This window comes from Conger conger, chromosome 1 (assembly GCF_963514075.1).
Source record: "Conger conger chromosome 1, fConCon1.1, whole genome shotgun sequence".
In the NCBI taxonomy this organism is placed as follows: domain Eukaryota; kingdom Metazoa; phylum Chordata; class Actinopteri; order Anguilliformes; family Congridae; genus Conger; species Conger conger.
In genome coordinates, this window is record NC_083760.1 from 92,934,215 (window position 1) to 92,960,088 (window position 25,874).

Genomic DNA, 25,874 nt, shown 5'->3' on the forward strand with positions numbered 1-25,874 from the left:
ACCATGTGATTTCTTAGTTTTTTTTTTAAATTTAATTTGCAAAAATCTAAAAAAAACTTCTTTCATGTTGTCATTATGGGGTGTTGTGTGTAGAATTTTGAGGAAAAAATGTATTCCATTTTGGAATAAGGCTGTAACATAACAAAATGTGGGAAAAGTGCTATGAATACTTTCCAGATGCACTATACACTCAGTGACCACTTAAGGTAGACCTACACCAGCTTATTAATGCAAATATATAATTGGTCAATCATGTGACAGCAACTCAATGCATAAAAGCATGCAGACATGATCGAGAGTTTACAGAGAATGGTGCGGAAAATAAAAAACCTTATACATTTTCAATCAATCAAAATGTACTATACTATTGTATTGAGCCCATATTAAAACCATGCTAAATGTTCTTAACTTTCTCAATTTTCTCAACCACATCCAAAATCCCTTGGGATTTGGGTGGAGCTGTCACATCCAATTTGATCCGGGCTGCAAAAATTATCCGAGTGACGTGTCTAACATTCTAAACAGTTGTACTGGCCTTGTTACTGTTCTACAACGGCGACCGTTGCTATAACGATGCTGCCTGCTAGCTAGAATATGTGCAGATGAAGATTCTAAAATGACCTCATCTTTACTTCGGTCCACAAATTTGATCTGATTTTAGCAACAGACGCTCTATCAGCTGTTTTAGAATGTTAATTACATCACACCATTTTTCAAGGATCAATCATCATTACATATTGTAGCTAGCAGGCAGCGTTGGTATAGCAACCGTCACCATTGTAGAACAGTGAATGGGCTACAGCAGCCAAAGATCCATTTAAAAAAAGTCTAATAAACACCTAATGAAGTTGTCACTGAATGTAAGTAGCCAGGCTACACTGGGTAAAAACCTGAGCCATATTGTTGTTAACCTGTCTGTAAGTTCATTTTTGTCAAAATGTCTCTAAATCTGTCTCTCAACTTATATTAAATTAATTTTTGAATTTTGAGGTGAAGTTAGATTATATGTAGTTGTGAAAATGATGTAATTGTTTCAACAATTCTTCAGTACTTTTAGTGAACATAAGTAACATTCATTGAGCCCATAGTTATTGTATCTATCCAATGCAGAAAGATGATCTCAAGTCTAAAAGATTATAACCACAAAGAGAAAATTTACATTGGATTCTTTGGGAAGACGGGAGCAGGAAAGAGCTCATTGATCAACGCAATTGTCGAAGAAAAACTTCTACCATCAGGAGACATGCATGCCTGCACTTCCGTTTTTGTGCATGTACAAGCTAATACTGAACCCAGCGAATACAAAGCTGAAATTGAATTCATCAGTGCAAAGGTATGCGGTTAACACAACACAGAAAATTGGCTATAACACAGCAATCCAAATACGGTTCTGACAGTTACAAGACATACAGAAATATAATTTCATGCTAATGTTGTTAATTCTATTTCATTCCTTCTTCACGTCAGACGATGGTGCTTTAGAGCACGTTCAAATTATCTCCGTCTTTCGCATGTGCAGGTCGAGACCTTACAATAAGTCACCTGTGACATGGCGTAAGGCAGCCCCCATCAGTACCTGTTGTTATGACTAGGAATCACACACACGGACATTCCTTGTTTTCTTAGTTTTTCCCTTTATTTTGTTTTGATTTGGCACATGCTGCTGTGACGTCAGGCAGTGGGACACGCCTCCATTCCACAGGTGGTTTAAGTTGGCCTCCTAATTGATGTGGGAGAGGGAAGAAATGCAAAAGAGATTGGGTTTGGTTGAAGACCAGGTTAAGCCTGCTTAGGGGAAATAGTTTTATGTTGCTGCATGTCAGGAGCTGTGGGCTGTTGCTCATAAGGCGCATTTCCACGCGTAGGATCCCACGGTTCTCATCCGCGCCAGAGGATTTTGTCTCCGTCTTTCACATCATCCACCTGTCTGTCCCAAAACATCTTCTCACAAATTACAGAGAGTGGTAAGCAGGTCAACTTTCCTCACTGGTGGCACTTTCATGTACAGAGCAAATAAAATCGGACCCAGAACAGAACCCTGGGGGACACCACAGGATAAGGCAGCAGACTCGATTTGTAGGGGCCAATAGCAACAGAAAAACTCCTATGAGAGAGATAAGATGAGAACCAATCTAGAGCGCTCCCAGAGACACCCACCCACTCACTAAGCCTATCTATCAGAATGCGGTGATCCACAGTGTCAAAAGCTGCACTGAGAACCAGCAGCACCAGGATAGAGCAGTCACCAGCATCAGAGGACATCATCAAGTCATATCAAACTCTGAGAAGAGCCGTTTTTGTCGAGTGCTTCTGGCGAAAACCAGACTGAAATTTGTCAAAAATGTTTGAAAACATCAGTTGATAGGCAACTATTTTTTCTAAAAAAAATTAAATAAAAGGCAGCTTGGATATAGGAAAGAGATGGGTCTTCTAAGGAGCGGCTGAACATCTACCTGTTTAAAATAGGGGGGGACGCAACCAGCGAGCTACTGATGAGACCAAACACGGACCCACTGAACTAATAACATCTTTCAGCATAGACGTTGGTAAGATGTCTCAAGGGCTGGAAGAAGATTTCATAAAGCTCACTAGATCAGTTAGGTCTTGCAGGGAGATGAGAGAAAAACAACTCAGAATAGACTGTCGAGTAAGACACACAGGAAGGGGGGAGGAAAAGGGGATGATTCTAAACCTAACACTAGCAACCTTGTCCACAAAAAACTAAAAACGAAAAGGAGGTGCAGGGCTGAAAATGTTATTAATTGTATCAAAAAGATTTCGCCTACTAGAGGAGATAAGATATTGGCCCTTGCAAAATACTTGGCCCTTGCGTCCGTAACCATGCTGTTAAATTCAGTTAAAAGTTATTTGAGGTAATTGCGATGAACCTGGAGCTTGGTGGAAATCCACAAGCCCTCCACTCTCCGACATTAGCGTCTAAAACAACGAATATCGTCATTTAACCAGGGGGATGAAATTAGAGGGCACAGATCCGGTTTTCAGGGGAGCGACTTCATCTACAATGACGGAGCAACACGAGTTAAAAGAGCGGACCAAACAGTCAACATTAACCTGCGGAGGCTGCACTGGACCTACGCAGCTGTCAAAAGCAGTGGAGAATTTATCTGCGGAAAAATGATTTAACATGCGCAAGCACTACACTTGCTTACTGGTTAAACAATCGGTGTTAAAAGATAAATTAAAAAATATACACAATCATGGCCTGACACAAGCGGCTCCTCAGTGCTGTTGTGTCAGGCATTGAACACTATTAATGTCAAAACCAAGTGTGAAAACAAGGTCCAGCGTATTACCCTGAATGTGCGTAGGACCAGACACATGTTGAGTAAAATTAAACAATTCAGTGATATTAAGAAAATGAACAGCAAATCTGTCAGTGACGTGCACATTTAAATCTCCAAGGATTAAGACTCTCTCAAATGTAATGATGGAAGCTAAAAAGTCACTGAAATCAGACAGAAAAGAACTGTTTGCACCAGGTGTGCGATACAATACAATAAAACAAGTTAGAATGTCCGACTTCAACAGTTCAAACGAGGAATATTGATGTGCCAGAGCTCACCCTCTGAGTTGAACAACAGATCTTGTACACTGCGGCTAGACCCCCACCTCGACCCGTGTTCCTGGGAGTACAGGTGAAATGTCTCTGTAAGATGCAGAAAGTCAAAGTCTTGAGAGATGAAAAGATCATTCAATATGAATGATTTGTTGGCAATTGAGCGAGCGTTTAACAACGGCAACTAGGCTGAACAACCAGGAGGTGCCGAGAGCAAACGAGAGCGGGCGAGCCTCCTCAACTTCACCGAGGCCCCTGCATGTTTTCCCCGCCTCCTGGCTCACTTGCCATGGAGGTGATTGCAGCGCGGATCCCATGTTCCTTCAGGGATGCGGTGAGAAATCCTTTCCTTGGGGTTGACAAGTGCATGAATCCACTACCGAGGCACCAATCTCAAGCAGTGTTTGGCGATCATAAGTAATGATTGATTGTACGCTCTGCAAACATATTGCCATGAACAGAGACAGGACAAACAGACATGGCAACTAGCGGAGACGACAAGCAGCCGAGTAGAGTAGAGGCGCGGTCATGCTCCCGCAGTCCCAAAGGCATACGTTGGGGCACCTGCCAGCCTTCGTAGGTCTGAATGGTCACAGCAAGAGCAGAGCCCTGTCAAAGCAGCGGCTTCCCAAGAGGATTATCGAGGTCCTTGTACATGCCAACATGTTAAAAGGCCTTCATATGTCTGAGGGAATGAGATGCCATTCCATCAGGAATATATCTACCTCCTTGAATGGCGGGCCACTGAATGGCATATGCGCTGCAGCTACCTGGCCTTCACCATGTTCTTTTCCTGTTTCTATAGGGTCAACATAGCTGCTCACCATGCAGTCATGAGCGTTTCTATAGGGTCAACATAGCTGCTCAATACGCAGTCATGAGCGTTTCTATAGGGTCAACATAGCTGCTGACCATGCAGTCATGATCATTTCTATAGGGTCAACATAGCTGCTGACCATGCAGTCATGAGCATTTCTATAGGGTCAACATAGCTGCTCACCATGCAGTCATGAGCGTTTCTATAGGGTCAACATAGCTGCTGACCATGCAGTCATGATCATTTCTATAGGGTCAACATAGCTGCTCACCATGCAGTCATGAGCGTTTCTATAGGGTCAACATAGCTACTCACCATGCAGTCATGAGATGGATATGTTTCCTACGTTGGTATGAGGCATCCAAATGTGCTTTAAAGCACATGACGTTAAGGAAGATTGAAATAGAACAGAAGCTATGCATGTAACGAAGGTTCTATGAATTCAGGCTGCCTTACATCATTCATGTCAGATGGAGCGAATCCAAATGTGCAACCGAGGGTCCATATGTAACTTTTGGTTCATATAGAAACGCACCATGACTGGTTCCTGTAAACAAATCAACCCCACCATGTTCTATGTATTTTTAAATATAGACAGAATGATAATACACGTTGATGATTAAGGAATTTCTACTACAGGACTGGGAATCAGAACTACGTTTTCTGCTAGACTCACTCGAAAATGAAAATGGCCAACAAAACAACACGGCAGCAGGAGATGATGAAATGGCACAAATGGCAAGAGAAAAGATTACAGCCATTTATGGAGAAGAGGGCCTGGAGAAAGATTACAGTGCATTGGTGGGAGCCAGAGAGGTTCCTGTGATTCCAGGCACAGGCAAGAAGACTTTGACTTTTGACAATGTAAGTAATAATGTAAATAATATTTTTTTGACAGGTTGATTTTGGTTTCTCTTAAAATATGAACAATTTACTCCTAAAACTTATCTACAGGTCGAAGAACTGTCTAAAAGCATTGGATGCTACATTCGGAGTGACAGAAAATCAGAGAAGCAGTTCTGGCCTCTGGTGAAGCGAGTCACCATCTCCTTGCCGAAGTCTCCAGCTCTGCTGGAGGGGATTGTGCTGGTGGACCTGCCTGGAGCTGGAGACGTCAGTAAATACAGAAGTGACATGTGGAAAGAGGTGATGTCAGTGCTTCAAGCTGTAATCATTTACTGAATTCTGTTTATTACGATGGTGGGTTCCATGGACAATGTTGAAACTAATTAAAGATTTTCATTAAACTCCCACAGTGTCTCAGCCAGTGCTCCTCTGTCTGGATTGTCAATGAGATGAAACGTGCCCTGTCTGAGAAAGTAGCCGATGAGATCTTTGATACATCATTGAGAACCATTGCTGGAGGAGGAGAGTGTCACAATATCACCTTCATCTGCACCCATACAGATGTCATCACCCCAGATAACTTCAGAGAGTTAGCTGTTACATTATAAATATCTTCAGAAATATTTAATTCACCTGTGTACAGACCTTTCACGTTTCTAATTCTGAATGACTTTTCTGATTTTACCAGAAATTATGATATCACAGATGAGGACCTTGAAATAGAAAGTTACAAGGTAAGGACAGGTTAAATAAATATTTAATATTTAATCGGACATATTTCACAATTCTTATTATTGCATATTTTTTCAGAAAACCTTGGAATATGAGAAGAAAGAAAAACAGGCGTGTATACTGTCCCGTAATGAGATATTTAAAGAAAATATCAGTAAAAGCTTGAAAGCTAAAACAAAGGTGAGTTGGAGTGTAGTAGCATTACCTGAAACTTGCTCTTACACACAGAATAATACAGGAATAAATATGAACTAATAGGATAAATGCATTTTAAAAAGTTAATTCTCTATATACCAGCTTACCTTCTCCATCGACTTGATGAAATTGACTTGAAAAAGCATGTAGCTAAATTAACTGTGAACTGAAGGAATATTTATGTTATTGGAAAGGAGCATAAGCAGAAATAGAGTAGCATTAGCCAACATGTGGCAAGGCCCATAGGTGACCTAATTCATGTTTTTCATTAAGCAGCTTCAAATGAACTTTTTTACTTGAAAAGTACTTTTAGTTTAATCAACTCATTTTATCTTATTGGTGGCTGTGCTGTAGCTTAAATACTTCCTATAACATTTTCACAGTAACTTCCCCACTATTACAGACCAAAACCTTCTTTAACAATCATATTTTCTATATTTCATTTAAGAAATTTCTGCTTGGTGATGAAGACCATTCAAATGAGTTCTTTGATGTGTACACTGTGAGTTCTGAAGAATTCAAGAGAATTGCACAGGGGAAGTCAACTGTTCTGGATCGCAATGAAACTGGTAAAACGTTTTTATATTATATATCACGATGAAAAACCAATGTATTTGTCTTCATTAAAGCATAAGAGTGGGTTACAATTCCTCCATTGTGATGTGGAAGACTGATATCATATTAAAGGAAGTGTTTGGTCACAATTATTGCTGCTAATGGTAATGGTTATTAAATGTTATTGATAACTCTTGTTATTAAATCAATGAAACACTGATTTTCAAAAATGTGTTTTGTGTTTACTCAGGTTCCCTTTTTCTAATATTACATTTTATTTAAATGTATGAAACCATTCTGTGTGAACAGTACAAAATTATAGAGAATCAGAAAGGGGGCAAATACTTTTTTGCAGCACGATACAATCACTGAGCACTTTATTAGGTATTTATTAAGGTTTTTTTCACTTATTGGTTCTTCTGCTGCTGTAGCCTATCCACATACACGTTTAACCAGTCTAGCAAGAGACATGAAAAGCCCAGTAGATCAGCAGTTTCTGAGATACTCAAACCACCCTGTCTGGCACCAACAATCAATCCAAAGTCAAAGTCACTTAGATCGCATTTCTTCCCCATTCTGACATTTGGTCTGAAAAACGGCTGAACCTCTTGACCATGTCTGCACGCTTTTATGCATTTAGTTGCTGCCACATAATTGGCTGATTAAATATTTCCATTAACAAGCTGGTGTACAGGTCTATCTAATAAAATGGTCACTGACTATATACACTTACCGAGCACTTCATTAGGAACAATTTTACTTTCTTACAACTACATATTCATGCAATTATCTAATCAGCCAATTGTGTGGCAGCAATGCAATGCATACAATCATGTAGATACGGGTCAGGAGCTTCAGTTAATGTTCACATCAACCATCTGAATGGGGAACAAACGTGATTCAAGTGACCGTGGAATGACTGTTGGTGGCAGACAGGGAGGTTTCAGTGTCTCAGAAACTGCTGATCTCCTGGGTTTTCACGCACACTAGTCTCTAGAGTTTGCAAAGAATGGTGCAAAAAACAAAACGGAAATCCAGTGAGCAGCAGTTCTGCAGACAGAAACGCCGTGTTAATGAGAGAAGTCAGAGGAGAATGGCCAAACTGGTCAAAGCTGACAGGAAGGTGACAGTAACGCAAATAACCACACATTACAACAGGGGTATGCAGAAGAGCATCTCTGAACACACAATGCATAATAACTCTTAAGTGGATAGCCTACAGCAGTAGAAGTATAATAAATACCTAATAAAGTGCTCACTGAGTGTATATACAGTACATAAGCACAAAATGAAGACTAGATGCATGGTTTAAGTGTTAACTAGCTGTTTTTTCTACTATTTACAAAGAATTGCCAGCGCTGATGGAGCACATTAAGAAACTGTACGTCTCCCATTTCGAGAAGAAAGTGAAAGATTATGTATCTGAGGTTTCTGGAGTGATTTCATATCTTCACTTTTCAAAGGATGCTCTCAGTTCAAAGGTATGTTTTGACTCAATCAATATGTAAATGTTAATGTGTTTTTAAAAAGTGTAATCCTATGACAAAGAATTTTATTGCTGACTTATTGCAAACCTCAGGTGCTCTGTCTGAAATGTAATATTAAAGGGTAATTGCACATTTTTGTCCATGTTTTTGTACACCTACTTTATAATGAAACTTTTTTTTTTTTTCACATTTCCGAAATAATTGATGCAGAAGAAAAATTATTAATATATATATATATATATATTATTATAAATTATTAAAATATATATATATATATATATATAACTGTAAATGTGTTTCTACGCCTACTTTATAATGAAACAGTTTTTTCTGACATAATTTGGCAGAAAACTGATGCAGAAAAAAATATTTCTGCATTTTATTCTGGCCACGTCCCAATCGTGATGTCAAAGTACCTCTTTGGAGGCACATCTATGCCATCTAGATGTCAATGAAGATACATAGTGGGAAAATTGTTGATTAAAAAATTTTTAACCACATATTCTTATAAGTCATACAGAGTGTTAAAGTCCCGCCCACCACAAAAAAAGTAACTGGACCTAGGAAGTGATTTCCCAAAGAGAAAAACTTGTAGTGAGTGCAGTAGGTGGAGCCAGGCTGAATTAGTGAGTGCAGTAGGTGGAGCCAGGCTGAATTAGTGAGTGCAGTAGGTGGAGCCAGGCTGAATTAGTGAGTGCAGTAGGTGGAGCTAGGCTGAATTAGTGAGTGCAGTAGGTGGAGCCAGGCTGAATTAGTGAGTGCAGTAGGTGGAGCCAGGCTGAAGTAGTGAGTGCAGTAGGTGGAGCCAGGCTGAATTAGTGAGTGCAGTAGGTGGAGCCAGGCTGAATTAGTGAGTGCAGTAGGTGGAGCCAGGCTGAATTAGTGAGTACAGTAGGTGGAGCCAGGCTGAATTAGTGAGTGCAGTAGGTGGAGCCAGGCTGAAGTAGTGAGTGCAGTAGGTGGAGCCAGGCTGAATTAGTGAGTGCAGTAGGTGGAGCCAGGCTGAATTAGTGAGTGCAGTAGGTGGAGCCAGGCTGAATTAGTGAGTGCAATTACTCTTTCGAAACAATTTTCTGCAAATTTTCTGTTCAGCTACCTAGCTTCCAGATAACTAGCCAGCAACATTAGTTGTGATTTACTGACTTGTTTCATTGTCTCACAATGGAACTGATGTCAACAGCAAATGTTTAATCTAGCTATTGACAGAAATTCAAGTAAGTATTGTCTTTTTTTCAGAACCAGTCTTCAAATTCCCAGGAGTTCAGCCGACTTGAAAAGGATCTGGTTAATACGTGCAAAACATTGAATACAGCTTTGAGCAAAGTTCACACAGTACTCCAGGAAAAACTGAAGATGGGAGCAAAGAGAGCAGAGAGAACATGCCTGGAAAATGCCACAGCCAGTGTGCTGGAACCAGTGAGTTTGTGTTAGCCTGTTGCTAGTGTTTGGCTGGTAAAAATAATCTGGGAGTCAGGGAAATTGCAATGCCTAACTGACATTGTTGCTGGCAATCAATCAATCAATCAATCAATCAATCAATCTCTCAATAAATACTGGCATCTCAAGATGCAATAATCAACTGAATTTGGAATTTCAGGTCAGCAGTTGCCTATTCCACGATATTAAATATTGCCGCATGTTGCCTTGTTATAAACAGGTTTAAATATTGCCGCATGTTGCCTTATTATAAACAGATTTTCACTTAATTAACTTTGATAAGCATAACGATGAGCTTGATACGATAATTTAATTTTATTTCTGACGTGCAGGCTAAAGTGAATTACTGCATTTTCTATTATTCAAATAGGCCTATTCGCTGAGGTGAATAATGGAAATTGCTTTTACTTTTTCCCAAACTTTTTTATTCATCTTCATCTTTAGCCGATTCAGTTAGTGACAATGTCTCTTTAATCAATCATCAAATCATTTCACAATTTTGTCTAAATCTTTAAAGGAAATCATTTTGACATTGTCAGAATTTGCATATTGGCCATTTAACCTCCTGAGACCCTGTGTCCTCAAACAAGGACTTAAATGTTGGCTTCCCTTAGCTCCATACAATATCTCTCTTCACAAAAGGGACATTCAGTTAAAATAAAATGAAAAAAATATTTTATAATATATAATAGATATTATAAACACATTATAATAATGTTCACTGCAAGATGTTTTTGTCATCCACTATTACTATGGACTATGATCAGATAATAACCTGGGAATGAATTTCACATCGCTGGTACATGTTCACTGACAATGTCAGTGCTTTAGCCTGGAGCTTTCCTTCATGAATGTGCTGGTGAGTAGGCCTACTCTTTTACTCAAATAAAGTCTCATGTAAACCTCATGTCACTTCAGAGCAGCTTGGACAGTGAAAAGGGGATGCCTGGTGCACATTTTGCTCTCCAGAGGCTACATTGTGATTTTTCATTTGTATTTCTGTTTTTGTACAGGAATGGTGTGATAAAAGAGGCCACCACAAGACACTAAAAGCCATGTGTAGAAATGATGGATATTACCAATCTCGAGTGTTAGTTGATCTGAACTACACTCTGTCAGAACCCATGTACAAAAAGATGAATGAAAACAACCTCTTTCTGACAACATTTGGGTGAGTGACTTTTACATTGATGTATTTTCCTTTGTGCAACCAATATTATACCAATAACTGATGATTCAGAGAGACCAATCATATTTCAGTTATATTTCATCTTCTAATAACTGGGCACAGACCACAATGCACTCTGAGGTGTTGCTAAGTTGTTAAATCAACATCATATTCACGAGGTTGAACTGTTTTCTTTGTCTCCCTTTTGCAAGAGTTTTGTAAAACAAGACTACAACACCCATTTTACAAAGATCTGTCACTGCATCTGCAAAGCTACAAATCATGGGATTTGCATGTATTATGGATGAATTCAGGGCCAATATTATTTGTGTGTGTTTTTTTAATCCTGTCAGAATACAACTCACAAAATACTTTTCCGGTGCTATTTCTCCATCGCAACTGTATGACCAATGAAAATGAGGATATATTTTCATTTAAATTTTGCCTGGAATGTGCTTCCATACACAACAGCCCCATATTTCTGCGTTTTGCTCTGTCTAAGTATAACAAGAGACTCCAATACCAACCAATCATTCTAAACTGTCTCTCAAGCACTGGACCTTCAAGAACCTCAATCAAAGGGCAATTTGAAAGTTTCCAAGAGGACTTCATCAAAGATGACCTTCTGAAATACAACAAGACAAAGAATGAAGAGAAATACCTGCGTCTGGTGTACATTAGAACAGAGGTGAGAACCCATTTCAATTCCTCTTCTAGAGTTTATCTCCTTTCTTGGAGTCTTACACATTTCATGCTGATGCAAATATTAGAAACTGCCCCCAATGCTCCAGTACAACAATGACCTCAATAGTTTTTCAACAAGTTTACTGAACTGAAACATCTTCCCTTTCATATCATCTAGCAAAGAAAAGTGCTCAATAAACTGGAGAAGGAAATCCTACAGAGAAAGAAGCTGATCTACAATTCCCTCAGTGATTCAATCCGTGACACCATGAAGCAAACATATCAAGGTCGGCACTTGGGCAAGTCATGTCAATTATGTCGATATTAACATGTAAAATTCTACTGTCAATAGAAATGTGTGACATGTATTTTCAGAATGCTCTGACATCGAAGGAAAAGAATGTTTCATAAAGATTCAGGAGAAACTTAAAAGTGCAATTGAGGATTTCAAAAAGACCATGTTCCACAATGCCATGACGAAGATGCTTGAAGAGTTCAGTGATCTGCAGGTACGTTTTCTCTGGAAATTTCAGCTTGGTTTCATGGCACACCTAATTATCCAGAAGGGCAGCCTGTAGCATATTGGTTAAGGTAAATGACTGGGACACGCAAGGTTGGTGGTTCTAATCCCGGTGTAGCCACAATAAGATTTGCACAGCTGTTAGGCCCTTGATCAAGGCCCTTAACCCTGCATTGCTCCAGGGGAGGAATGTCTCCTGCTTAGTCTAATCAACTGTATGTCGCTCTGGATAAGAGCATCTGCCAAATGCCAATAATGTAATGTAATGTAAATGGTGTATGCAATGTTCATGGTATAATAATGCATGCAAGGCAGTACCACTTTTCATTAGTTAGTTTGTATAAGCTACGTGGCCCCATATTTCTACATACACATTTTATTACTTTGATTAAATCACCCAGTAAAGTAGTAAAGGTTGCATGCTCTTCATTTTCAAATGTGCCACAGTTTGCATGTAAATGTAGATTGTAGACACAACAGAAAAAAAAAGAAAAAAAAAAAGTCAGCTCAAGATATACCACCTCAATAAAGATCACTTTACAGAAAACAATCACATTTTTGTTTTTCAAACCTCTCACAGAAATACCTTGAGGATGAAATCAAGACACAGATGACAACCGCCTTGAGGGTGGGTCTACGCCAGATCCCTGAGGACCTGACTGGCCTCCCAGGTAACCAGTGGAAGCCACTGTAGGACTGTGTGAGGATGTGACAGGGCACTCTGTGCTGATCCAAATCTGATCCAAACTGAGTTTTTCACTTTTTCAAACTGTACCTTAGTCCTCCCTCCTGATTTCCCCTGCCCCCCCTTTCTGATATCCCTATCCTCGTTGTCTAACAACCCCCCCCACCAAAAAAAAAAAAAAAAAAAAAATATATATATATATATATATATATATATATGACGACTATATGTTTAGAACAGAATTTCATGTGTATTTTCCTAGTAATGGATGTGATGCTTTGACTTGTGGAAGAACCTATGCACTTGTAAGTCACATTGGATTAAAAGCATCTGCCAAATGACAAAAATGTAAATGTAAATGTCTGACCAGGGCCATGTTTTCCTGAAATGATCTACACACTGAGATCATCAAAGGCTTTCCTCATGAGAATATTCCTTTATATTCAAGGCGTTTCCCAAAACCGTTTGAAGGAATAACCTGAAACCACTTGAACAGTGGCTGTTGTTAGCTGAATTTAAATCCAAAGCTGGGAAAATGACAAAACAGAAACAGGTTCACAGGTATATTGCTATGTCTACATGGTCAATAACTCCCCCTCCTCTTCAGCCTTTTACGTGCATGTAAATCTCTGGTCATGTCATGATCTACGGTACAGCAGCTGCTGTTTGTGTCCTGGTTTGTTCAGTACAGCATACCTGCCTGCATGTGTCTCTCTCAAACAATGTGATTCATTCTTCATTCCAGACGTTTCAGAAGAGACTGAGATGATGGAGCGATGCTGTGAGTCTTTGGGCCTCCAGGTGTTTTAAGAACCGAAAGAGGATGATGGATCCAGAAGCACCAGAATTATCAAACTGATTTAAGATCACCATGGCAACCTGTCTGTGGGTGCTGTCAAATATGCATTCTATTGATAACCATTTTCTTATTATTTCACTGACTATGTAATACTTAATACTTACTGCTTAACTGCACAACAAGGTCACAGATTAACATCTATGAGTTTTTGTGGAAAGGTGGTCTCAAATAGACTTGCAGCATCAATGTTGGCTTTGAATAACTAGTCAACTTATCAGTTCAGTAAGCAATAATATATGTTAAACTATGTGGTACTATACTTCTGCTGTCACTCTTTTTAGAATCTTTAAACAGAAAACTATTGTTTCATACTTTTTTATTTTTCAGTGGAGGCTTGATGAAAACATTGAAAGATTAATAATTTGTTTAGTTTGGTGGATTACAATATAGGCTAATCATCATATGTCAGGGTGTGATGACTTGTGTAGGATTTATAGTGGGAACTCATATCATGTTTGTTCACTTCTTCAATTCAGTTACTTTATGCAACATATAATCATAATAAATAATCATCCTTAAAGTAGAATGTGCCCAGCATAAGAAAGGACTTTTCCTGGACTGTGGGATTTGTTCTTTGCCAGTTGAATATTTTGAATTGTTAAAACAGCTAAATTGTTGAACTTCAGTCTGAATCAGCGAGGGCATATTGAATGTTTATTCTCCTGGGACTGGAGAATTTTACTTGGAGAATTGTAGTTTTCATTTCCATTTGTTTGAATCAGGGCTTTCGTGTTATACAGCTGGAAGGAAGTTTAGGGAATAGAACTGCATCTCACTGATTTACATCTACTACTTCAAAAAATTGCTTTTTAAAAATAACATTTACATACTTAATATTTTTAGAACCACCTCCATATCAGAACTGCTCTTATCCGCCTATATTGATCTTATTTCTTTGTGTGGGATTTATTGTGGGAAATCAGGTTTGTAGGGATATAGCCATGTGTGTTTACTTCTTCAATTCAGTTACTTACATGCAATATACACTCAGTGATCAGCTTATTAGGTAGACCTGTACACCAGCTTGTCAATGCAAATATTTAATCAGCCAATCAAAATACATTGTTCATAATCGTGGTCAAAGGAGAATGGCCAGACTGGTCAAATTTGACAGGAAGGTGACAGTAACGCAAATAAGCAGACATTACAACAGCCTCTAAGTGGATCGGCTATAGCAGCAGAAGAACGAAATGGAGGAAAAGTGAATGTCCCACTGAATTGCATTGCTAAATGCTATGCTACTGCATTTCATCATAGATGGCAGCAGCAACAGCTCAATTTAAGCAAACAAAGCATTAAATCGCTCTGCAGCCACAAAATTACACGGCTCCATATCATCAGTAAATGATTGACATGCAGCTCTTCATTACTTTAAAAAAATATCTTGGTTACAAGCACACGGTCAGATTTGTGTACCAAACACAACAACAAAGATTAAGTTTATCCCTGGCTGGCCACTCTCATGAGAGGCACTAAAACATTCGGGCCCTGGGGTTTTTTTCTCCAACTGTGCTTGACATTGGTTGCAGGCTGCCATCGATAGCCTACTGATTACACAAATGTACTCTATGATTTTTAAATCAAACGAGTCGGGAAGATAAATGAATACAGACTCCACTGCCAGTGGCATTAGGATGGTCCAATTGTGGAAATGTTGTCACTATGAAAGGAAAAGCATCATGGGAGACTGAGTTTTAGCCTCGTCGATCTAAAAATGCGAAACAGGACTTTTTACTAATTGAAATCCCATCGTATTCAGCATATAGCTATGTATTTAAACCATAAAACACATACTTTCAGTCCAGACTTCAATGCTATGTAGTAGATTCTATTTAGCTTCCACTGTGCTATTTAATACGCAGCAATATACTGGAAGTATTGGTCCCCGAAACATCCACTTTACCTCCCTATAAGTCTAAAAAATAAGTTAATAAATACCTAATAAAGATCTCACTGAGTGTATAATCATATCAGTAATCATCCATAAAGTAGAATGTGCCCAGAATAAATTGGGAATTATTCTGTACTGTGTGTGTGTGTGATTTGTTATTTGAACAGTTGTTGAATAGTTAAAAAGCCAAGTTACTTGAACTTCAGTCCAGATTCATTTCTAATGTGGGAAAGCTAGGGCAGAGTGAATGTCCTAGGAAAACAAGCTCTCCTGAGACTGACAGTAGGTGAAGACACTCTCCTGGGACTGACAGTAGGGGAGACACTCTCCTGGGACTGACAGTAGGGGGGAGACACTCTCCTGGGACTGACAGTAGAGGGGGAGACACTCTCCTGGGACTGACAGTAGGGGAGACACTCTCCTGGGACTGACAGTAGGGGGAGACACCCTCCTGGGACTGACAGTAGGGGGAGACACTCTCCTGGGACTGACAGTAGGGGAGACACTCTCCTGGGACTGACAGTAGGGGAGACACTCTCCTGGGACTGACAGTAGGGGGGAGACACTCTCCTGGGACTGACAGTAGGGGAGACACTCCCCTGGGACTGACAGTAGGGGAGACACTCTCCTGGGACTGACAGTAGGGGAGACACTCTCCTGGGACTGACAGTAGGGGAGACACTCTCCTGGGACTGACAGTAGGGGAGACACTCTCCTGGGACTGACAGTAGGGGGAGACACTCTCCTGGGACTGACAGTAGGGGAGACACTCTCCTGGGACTGACAGTAGGGGAGACACTCTCCTGGGACTGACAGTAGGGGAGACACTCTCCTGGGACTGACAGTAGGGGAGACACTCTCCTGGGACTAGTAGGGGGGAGACACTCTTCTGGGACTGACAGTAGGGGAGACACTCTCCTGGGACTGACAGTAGGGGAGACACTCTCCTGGGACTGACAGTAGGGGAGACACTCTCCTGGGACTAGTAGGGGGGAGACACTCTTCTGGGACTGACAGTAGGGGAGACACTCTCCTGGGACTGACAGTAGGGGGGAGACACTCTCCTGGGACTGACAGTAGGGGAGACACTCTCCTGGGACTAGTAGGGGGGAGACACTCTTCTGGGACTGACAGTAGGGGAGACACTCTCCTGGGACTGACAGTAGGGGAGACACTCTCCTGGGACTGACAGTAGGGGAGACACTCTCCTGGGACTGACAGTAGGAGGGAGGGGGGACATTTTTACTGAAAAAATAAAGCTAATTATTTCCTCCCATCTGGCCCAATACACCACAACCAACCTCTGCCTTTGGTACCTGCTCCTGCCTGCACAAATCAGGGGTCAGTGCAAAGTCCTCCAGCACAAAGCCTGAGACATGGAGACCTGACCTCTGCTAATGGGGAATATAATTCATCTGTGATCCTGAGCCAACACAAGTCACATCTGGATACACCCCACAGCACCAAGCACTCATTCACTGAGAAAACATTTTATGTTTTTATCTAAATCCAGACGAGTCAGGTATATTTCCAAGCGGATGAGTCTGCAAAAATATCATGATAATACTAAATAATAATGAATCTGCACACTGTGCTTCACATTTGTTCACCCCAAAATATAAATGACCCTTTGAGCCTCGTGGAACTTCATCAGACTCTTCCATTTTATGTAGGCCACCTGTCTGGGTTTTTGGATGTCTATTCATTGTTATCGTTCAATAGTCCATTCCAGGTTATAACGCATAGGTAGTTTGGGGTAAAATGCCCAGTTGGGGCAAAACGCCCCCGGCTGCATTTCTCCACAAGACCACCAGATGTCGCCAAATGTTATTTCAACACATTTCCTGGCTACCACTACTCTTGGTTAGTTAGCTATTAGCGGCGTCTCTGATTCTGGGTGGATTGATAGCAGCCTTTTTGTGCACCTCCTTTGATATATTTGTATGAATCATTAATATATTCTGGCTTAATATGTATATTCTGTCCCCTGGCATTTGTTCTTCATTGTAATAGAAAATGATTGATGAATGTCACTTGTATATGTTATGTATTCAATAAAAATAGAAAAGAAAATGCAGAAACCAAAAAAAAAAACAAGCTGATCAGCGTTGCCAGATTTGACTGGCAGATTTCCGCCCAATAACGTTTGAAAACCCACCCATTTCAACAAAAAAACACCCAATAATGATTTGGCTAATTGGAAACCATTTAATTTATGAAGATTGCAGTTCCAACATTGTTTTAAACTTATAATGTCTCTGGGAATACACTAAATACATTATTATGTATTGGAATAATACATTATTGTGTCTTGGAATAATACATTGGACCCCTTTACATTAATAATAGGCTTTGCATTAAAAAAACATTGGTGGTTTCATCCAGGTAAACAGAGTAGGCGAAGGAGATTCACCGATATCTTACCTTAACTCCTCTCTGAAGAGCAGTGGCAGGACATACTTAATGATAGCAGTACATTTAGTTCTGTGCATTTTTAATTCACCAAATTCATCTTGCAAGCTCGTCCACAACGTTGATGGAAGTAGCTATGGCAAGCAACATAGCCTAATAGTGTGGATCTCGCTTTTACTGTACTTGCAACGGGCCTTTGAGGGATCTTGTGGAATGTATTGTCAATCAGTATCTGACTCCCACTCCTTCCTATAAAACCTTTTGTATTTACCCCACTTCGACAGAGCTATCCATCCTGAAAAACTGATAGTGCGGGCAACGCTTGATTTTCAAATATATCATTATCAGAGATCGATGCTTCAGTGCAGAAACAATAGCAAGTGAAAACAAACCACTTTATAATATATTTTATATCTGCATTTGTTGTTTGAAAACAACTTATTTAAAATGGTAAATGGCAGGCATTTATATAGCCCCTTTATCCAAAGCACAGTACAATTGATGCTTCTCCATTCACCCATTCATATACACACTCACACATATCCAGGCTTGAATCTTTTGAGTAATATTTGAATAGGCTTCAATAAGAGGAACCAAAAAGAAAAAAAGGCCCTGGTCCTTTTCTTTGTTGTGCAGGTAGTAGTTGAAATTGTACTTCCCTCTAGGGGTAAGGCGGAAATGATCAAAATCTGGCATTGTCACTCAGTGTGCTGGTCAGCTTGCTGGCTTCCTCTGGCAATATGTGGCTGTAAAGTAATTTAACCCCGGAGCATACATCGTTAGCCCCCACCTTTTGGCACCCAGGCCTGTGGGAGTGGGGTTCCTGGAGGAGTCTTCCTGGGCCCCCTGGGGAGCCCCCCTTCTCTCACAATCCTTACAGGGTTAGAGCACAGGAATACTGGAGATGGCATAAAGATGTTTCATGATAGGCCATGGTCCTTATCTTTGTTGTGCAGGTAGCAGTTGAAATTGTACTTCCCTCTAGGGTCTTTTTTTTCCTGCCAAATGCCATTCATGGAACCATCAACATTTCTGCTAAAAGTCAATGCAGAAGGTTTCCCATTTTAAATTAAATGACTCATGCTCAGTTTATCTGACACATTAAGGTAAAATGGGCCAGTAACTAAAAGTGCATTTAATAAAATAAATATCGCTATTTTTCTGAAAGAGGCCATCAAGAAACGGATCATAAAACTGTACTTGTCAATGTGCATTCCTTGCTTATACATTTATCAACCTTATCATTGACAGGGCACTCATCATGTTTTTTTCTCCAAAAGTCTCTGTATCAAACGTTGCCCCGCCATCTTTAGCAATGTTAGACCAAACAAAACAGTTTCTACATGTCAAATACTATTGTGGCAACAGTTAGAGATTATTGACTATTAAATCTTAAAGACACCCCAACCTTATCTGGCCCATTTTAACTGATGGCCAAATGACCTGACTTCACCCTATGTGATGCATTTCTAATTTTGTTTCACTTCGTTTTTCCACTTCTAGTGTTAGTGTTGTTTTAGTTTTTCCATGTATTTTGCGTTTATTCTTTTATTTTATTTAACAAAAATGTTTTTAAAGAAATAGTTTTGGTCTTAGTTTCTGTCTTCATTTATGATAATAACCCTGGCATGTACAAACACACACACTCACAAACTACAAATAAGTCTTTCAATCCACATGAGTTATATGGATGATAGGATATATGATACCTTGGGAGTTGGTAACATAATTTGGATAAAAGTGAGATGAACAAAAGACCTACTGCTTAAATGGGTTTTGGGTTTTTATTGGTTTTCAATTTCTTTACAATAAAATTACTTTCTTTTTTTAAAACACATTCAATTCATTCGCCAGAGCCCCTTACCCACGGTTAGAGATCTTTCCCCGACCAGGGACACGGTCACAATGTGGTGGTCTGAGAAGTGCACCACCCTGGTGGAATAGCTGTGCACCCTCAGGCCTGGGGAGAGCAGAACCTGTCAATTCTGGAAGAGGAGGAGCCTGAGGAACTCCCAAATGTGTGTTGGGGAGGAGAGGGAGAAATCCTGATGCTGGAGCGTTCCTGTCTGGTTTTGCTGCAGCCCTCGTCTCTTAGAGCACAATTGAAATCTCCCCCCACGACGACGGGTATTGTAGTGTGTAGCAAAGGTGGTCATTTTGTGAAGAGGGAGACCCTCTCGGCCACACTGGTGGGGCCGTACACGTTGACAACCCTTAGTGGGGAACCCCCGCGCTCGAAATCAGTGACGAGGATTCGCCCACTCTCCACAATGTTATGTGCTGCGAGAGCGATGTACAACAAAGTGCATACCCATAACCAGGGATAAGTGCGCTGAAGGACCCTAGAGGGAAGTGAAATTTCAATTGCTACCCGTACAACGAAGATAAGGACCAGGGCCTATTTCTTTATTTTTTATTTTTTTTATTTATTATTATTTTTATTTTTTTTAACAAACAAAGAAGGAAGGAAGGAAGGAAGGAATAAGCTGGTGTACTCACCGCCCTTTGTGGTACCCCGTTGAGGTCTCTGGCGTCTCTCCATGCTTGAGCGAACTTCGGCTCGTTTAGTTGGCTGGTGCCAAAGTGAGTGGGTGCTTTGGCCTCCTCGCTCATCTCACAGGGGCCATCCGAGAAGGCCAGGCGGACTCCTCTCTCTGGGGGTAGGGCGTCCCCAAGCTCTCTCTCAGACGTGGTGATGGATCCACTGGTGGGCGAGGTTCTTGGTCAGGGTTCCCTCTCTGGTGGCGGGGCCTCTACTTCACTGTCCCTGGTCGTCACTGCCCAGACTGGTTGAGGGTTACGACGGGCAGCCCGTCAGACCTATTCGGAGACCGGGGCCCCTCCCAATAGGTCTGAAATAAGGGACAGTCTCTTCCCATTAACACTAGCACGGGTAGGTTGGGTACCACCCCTGTTCTCACCGAGTACGTCCCCCATTGGGTGATTAGGTCCACCCACACCGTGGGGTATTTCCTGGTTTTCCACCATGGTCTCCTCGCCTCAGGTCTGCCCCGGCGATTTGGGTCTGGGCAGGGCGGTGGGTGCGTCACGGATTGTCGGCCCGTGGGTTTCGGCGCGGCCCGGTCGGAGCATTTTCTGTGTGACCTGATGTTTTTCGAGGAGGGCCACTAGGAGTTCTACGGAGGTGTGTCCCACCTGGGCTACGTACCGTTTGGCCTCCGTTGGTAGGGCATGGGTGCATCGGCCCAGCACCACCCTCTCCAACAGGGGTGGCCTCTTTCCCTGAGTGAGCTCTTGGTCAGGTGGGTCAGGATGGCGATTTGGGACCAGGCGGGCTGGGAGGCCTCATAGGACCAATCGTGGTATCGCTGGGCTCTTGTGGGTAAGCTGAACCCGTACCGGGCCAGGATGGCTTTCCTCAACTTGAGGTAGTCGGTGGCGTCAGCCATGGCTATGTCCCGGTAGGCCTGTTGGGCCTCCCCCATCAGGAAGGGGGCTAGTATGGCCACCCAGTCCGCCAGTAGTCATTCTTCGCATTGAGCCGTGCGCTCAAACACATGTAGGTACGCCTCAACGTCATCGTCGCCCATGATCTTCGTCAAGACGTCAGCTGCCCGGATTCTCCACCATATGTGGGGTGGGTTCTGAGGTGCAGCGAGCGAGCGAGTCAGCAAATAGCAGAAAGAATTTCTGCTTTTTTATTTTATTTTTATTTTTCACGGGGTATTCATGATAGCACCCCCAGGGCAAGGAGGCCTCCTTCCTCCTTCCCTCTTGGGCCGTGTCAGGGCTGGGGGAAGCACAGAGGTACAGGGTTAGTGCAAAGGGGGCGTTACGAGGCCAAGAGAGCTATCTTCAACAAAAGAAATACTACAAGGGCTAACTACAATATATATATCTATATAAATATAGATATATATATATACACAAACAAAAACCTATTCTAAAATCTATTCAAGCATAAATAAAGTGGGTGGCAATCCTATTCTACTAAACCTAGTGTGTTTAAGCAGATGGTATCCTAAGTGCAGGAGTAAAGAGGCCTCCATCTTACCTAAACCCTGGCGTCAGCGTGGTAACAAACTCAAAAACATAATACGTAGACAGACTCGAAGTGACAAACAAAAGACAGGGCAAAACAAACAGGAACGGTAAACAATCAGGAGTCGAAAAACAAACCGGGGCAATAAGCAATTGGAGGGGAAAACACAAGATCCGGTTAACAGATGCCAGGGACAGATACAGTTTAAATAGCAGGAAGTGAAAAATGATTGGTGGATAGAGGGGAAGTGGAGTCTTCAGACAGGTGGAGGCGGAACCAAAGTAACTATGATGGACAGGCGGTGTAGCGAATGCTGTGATGAATGGTGAACCTGGTGATACACAGGGGAAAGGAAGCACACATACACGAAGGTCGTAACATGCCGATTTAACAAATATGTTATTTAAGTGTTTTGTTGCCAGGTTTAAGCCCTCATTGTTGCTTGGGGACTGTGTTTGCTGAAAGGTATTCAGCATGCCCTCTATTTCAGCACTGCTCAGTGCTGCCTGGTATTCTGCACTGCTGCTCTGGCCCCATCTGCATGTGGGCTCTAAGTTGAACAGTTTTGCTGCAGGATGGTGATCTTTCAAGGCCCATTCTGTTTTTTTCAGGTATAGAGTTACCCGGCTATGGTCTGAGGGGTGTTTGTGACATGTCGGTAAATGCATTAATATATTCTGGGTCCATGTCTGTAATGACATAATTAACCACACTGCTACCCAGCACTGAGCTGTATGTGTATCTCCCCAGAGAGTCCCCCCTGGTCCTCCCATTAACAATGTGCAGGCAGTGTGCCAGGCAGTGGGGTACTTGTAGAACAGTACATTGCACCTGACCCTGTTCTCTTCTGGCCCACAATAATCTGACACCAGTATCTCTGGGAAACTCCTCAGGACTTTGTCCTTGTGTTGTTTTTTTTGCCTTAGCCGACTGAATATGCTCAGGGTATTGAATTTCAAACACCTCCTGGCTGGGCTGAGGGTTCTGATTGGCTGGCTGGAGCCGAGATTGATACATTTGTTGCAGTCGCTGCTGCTGCTGTTGCTGCAGTTCCAATTTTTCCAACTGTCATTTCAACTGCCACTTTGCTGTCCTCCTTCATGCCTGATTTTAAGCAGCCTTTTAAAGTGTTTTTTTTCTTGAATGAAAAACTTCCTATTTTTTATATTAAAAGATAAATGAGTCAATAAAATTAAAAAGTAAAAATGTTTTCCAGAAGCTTACCTTCACTACCTGTTTCCACTGTTTAATCCTCCTGCTGTTTCTTTTTTGACTCTTTTAAAATTGTAACTCTTTTTTTATTTTATTTTAGTATTCAGAATGTCTTCATTTTCTTCTGATTATTTATAAACATTTATGTACATTTTTTGATCGCAAATCAAACATTTCTCTGTGAAAAACGTTTTTAATTGAAGATTCTCTCTCTCTCTCTCTCTCTCGCTGGGTTAGGCAGCTGTTGAATGAATAGTAAATGGCATTTATGTAATGCCTCTATCCAAACTGCTGTACAATTGATGCTTCTCATACACCCATTCACACTTACACACCAATGGTGATTGGCTGCCATGCAATGCACCAACAAGCTCGTCAGGAACATTTAGGGGTTAGGTGTCTTGCTCAGGGACACTTCGACACACCCAGGGCGGGATCAATGACTGCTCTTACTGCCTGAGCCAATGTCGACCACACACGGTGTGCTTTGTTAGGGTTGGAGTGAAAAAAAACCTTAGACATTAGACTGGGAGAGTAAGAAAGCACACTCCTACAGGATGTTTGCTGGGTTTGGGAGGTGTACTCCACTCCTGGGAGAAATAGAATATAAAAACATACTGTGTCTGGGTGTGTGTGTGTGTGAGAATATGTGTGTGTATGTGTGTGTCTGTGTCCGTGTGCATGTGTGTGTGTGTGTGTGTCTGGGTGTTTGTGTGTGGCCGCTGTTGTAGGAGAGGGAAGAGTTCCCAAGATGCACCACTCCCCCCATCCTCATCCCAGACTCTTTGAAAGCACGTCCTGACTCTTGTTCTGCCACTGCTAAGCTTGCACGAGGCTTTCAATAATGCCACGCCTCCCCCACTAAGAAGCTCAGACTGCCTGCAGGCTGGACGTGTGTGGGTGTGAACTTTCAGTTGGTCTCAGTTGGCATGATAGCAGGTTAGCACGAGCGTGCATACGTGCAGGATGTCTGTCTCATCCGTGAGGCTCTTTATGTACTCAGTGCAATCCTAGTGCCTGGAGTCTGAATCCACAAATGACAACTATTTTCCATTCCTGTTGTAAGATCCAGCTATGACCAGCTTGAAATAACCAGCTGTAAGCGGTTTCAAAACATAGCTTGATCTTGCCAAACCATGTCGAGTATGGAGCTGGTCTGAACTGGTCAACCAGCTACCAGCTGTTTCAAGACCTAGCTTGAGCTGTTTTCTTCAGCAGGGATACTATCCAATTTAAAAATGTATTTACTAAATTAATCTGGGTTAAGCACCTTCCTCAAGGGCACAGCAGCATGGAATCAACCTGGCAACCTCTGCGCTACAGGTTCAGCTACACACAGAACGTCCCCACACAAGAACCCAGTTTTCCACTGACCTACCCGGTTAGACAGAGGTGAAATAAACACAATCGCCACCTATGGATGAATGATATGGCTCACTGAAGAGCACTCCCAAATAGCTAAAGGATCTGTGATTTACTGAAAGTGTAGATGACTTTGGGACAGGAAAATGAAGCGCATAGATACATTTTGTTAATACAAAGACCCAAACACAATAAACCAGGGATGGAATTGGTTCTGAACAACCAGGTATATATAGATTTTCCGACCGTAAACATGGTTTTACAGGTGAAGGTGTCTCCTGGTTGTAGCTGTCACAGGGCAGAAGCTGCTGATGTGTGTTTGCATTCGGCCAGCCCAAGTGCCCCTGGCTGACACGCTTACGGTCTGAAGATCAGTACTTTCACACTAATGAGAGGAAGAAAAGCAAAGCTGAACCAGCATGTACATGAACATTAGAAAGCTAGAGGACAAGGCTGTGAGGCAGAGGATGAGAAATGAAGGAGGGAAGAGGAGTGATGGAGTTTAATGTAATTTCCGATTGTTAGGATCTTGTTAAGTGTTGGGTGTGTGTTATCCTTCTTTTTTACATTGAAAAACTATCCATCCATCCTTTATCTTATCCCCCTTATCCTGAACAGGGTTGCAGGGGGGCTGGAGCCTATCCCAGCATACATTGGGCGAAAGGCAGGAATACACCCTGGACAGGTCGCCAGTCCATCACAGGGCACACACACCATTCAATTTAGACTCTCCAATCAGCCTAACCTGCATGTCTTTGGACTGTGGGAGGAAACCGGAGTACCCGGAGGAAACCCACGCAGACACGGGGAGAACATGCAAACTCCACACAGAGAGGCCCCGGCCGACAGGGATTCGAACCCAGGACCTCCTTGCTGTGAGGCGGCAGTGCTACCCACTCCACCATCCATGCCGCCCATTGAAAAACTATCCAAATCAAAAATATTCTAAATCATAGCAAGCACTGGAATACATCTTTGATTCAGCGGAGAGAGACAGTATTATACTCTCTTTCTCTCTCTCTCTTTCTCACACACTTTCTCTCTCTCTCACTATCTCACACGCTTTCTCTCTTTCCCTCTCACACTTTCTCACTCTCTCTCACTCTCTCTGTCACGTCCGTGCCCCTTTTTATATTTTTCTTTCACTCCAGTCCTTTTCCTCCTCTCTTTCCTTATTACATGTCTCCGCCCTTCACTCCATATTTGGACTTCCTTCCTGTCGTTTGTCAATTGCTCTCACCTGTTCCTCATTTTCTGTTCCCCAGCTCCCAAGCCTGTTTATTGTTTAGTTCATTTGTTAGTCCATTTAAGCCTGTTTTGTTCTCTTGGGGCTAGTTCGTCAAGTCTGTTCCCCCTGTTTATGGTTGTGGTGTGTTGTCCATCCGTTTATATTCTGTTCTGTTTTGGTTCTGGTTTTGATTTCTGTTTTATG

General features: G+C 41.7%; 1 protein-coding gene across 1 annotated transcript in view; it reads left to right on the forward strand.

The window, feature by feature from the left end:
- Positions 1-5,009: 5,009 nt before the first annotated feature.
- LOC133106527 (nuclear GTPase SLIP-GC-like) overlaps positions 5,010-25,874 on the forward strand; it is a 31,916-nt gene continuing 11,051 nt past the window's right edge. The window contains exon 1 of the mRNA XM_061216041.1: positions 5,010-5,210. Within this exon, the coding sequence (XP_061072025.1) occupies positions 5,010-5,210 (201 nt within the window). The remainder of the gene's footprint in view (positions 5,211-25,874) is intronic.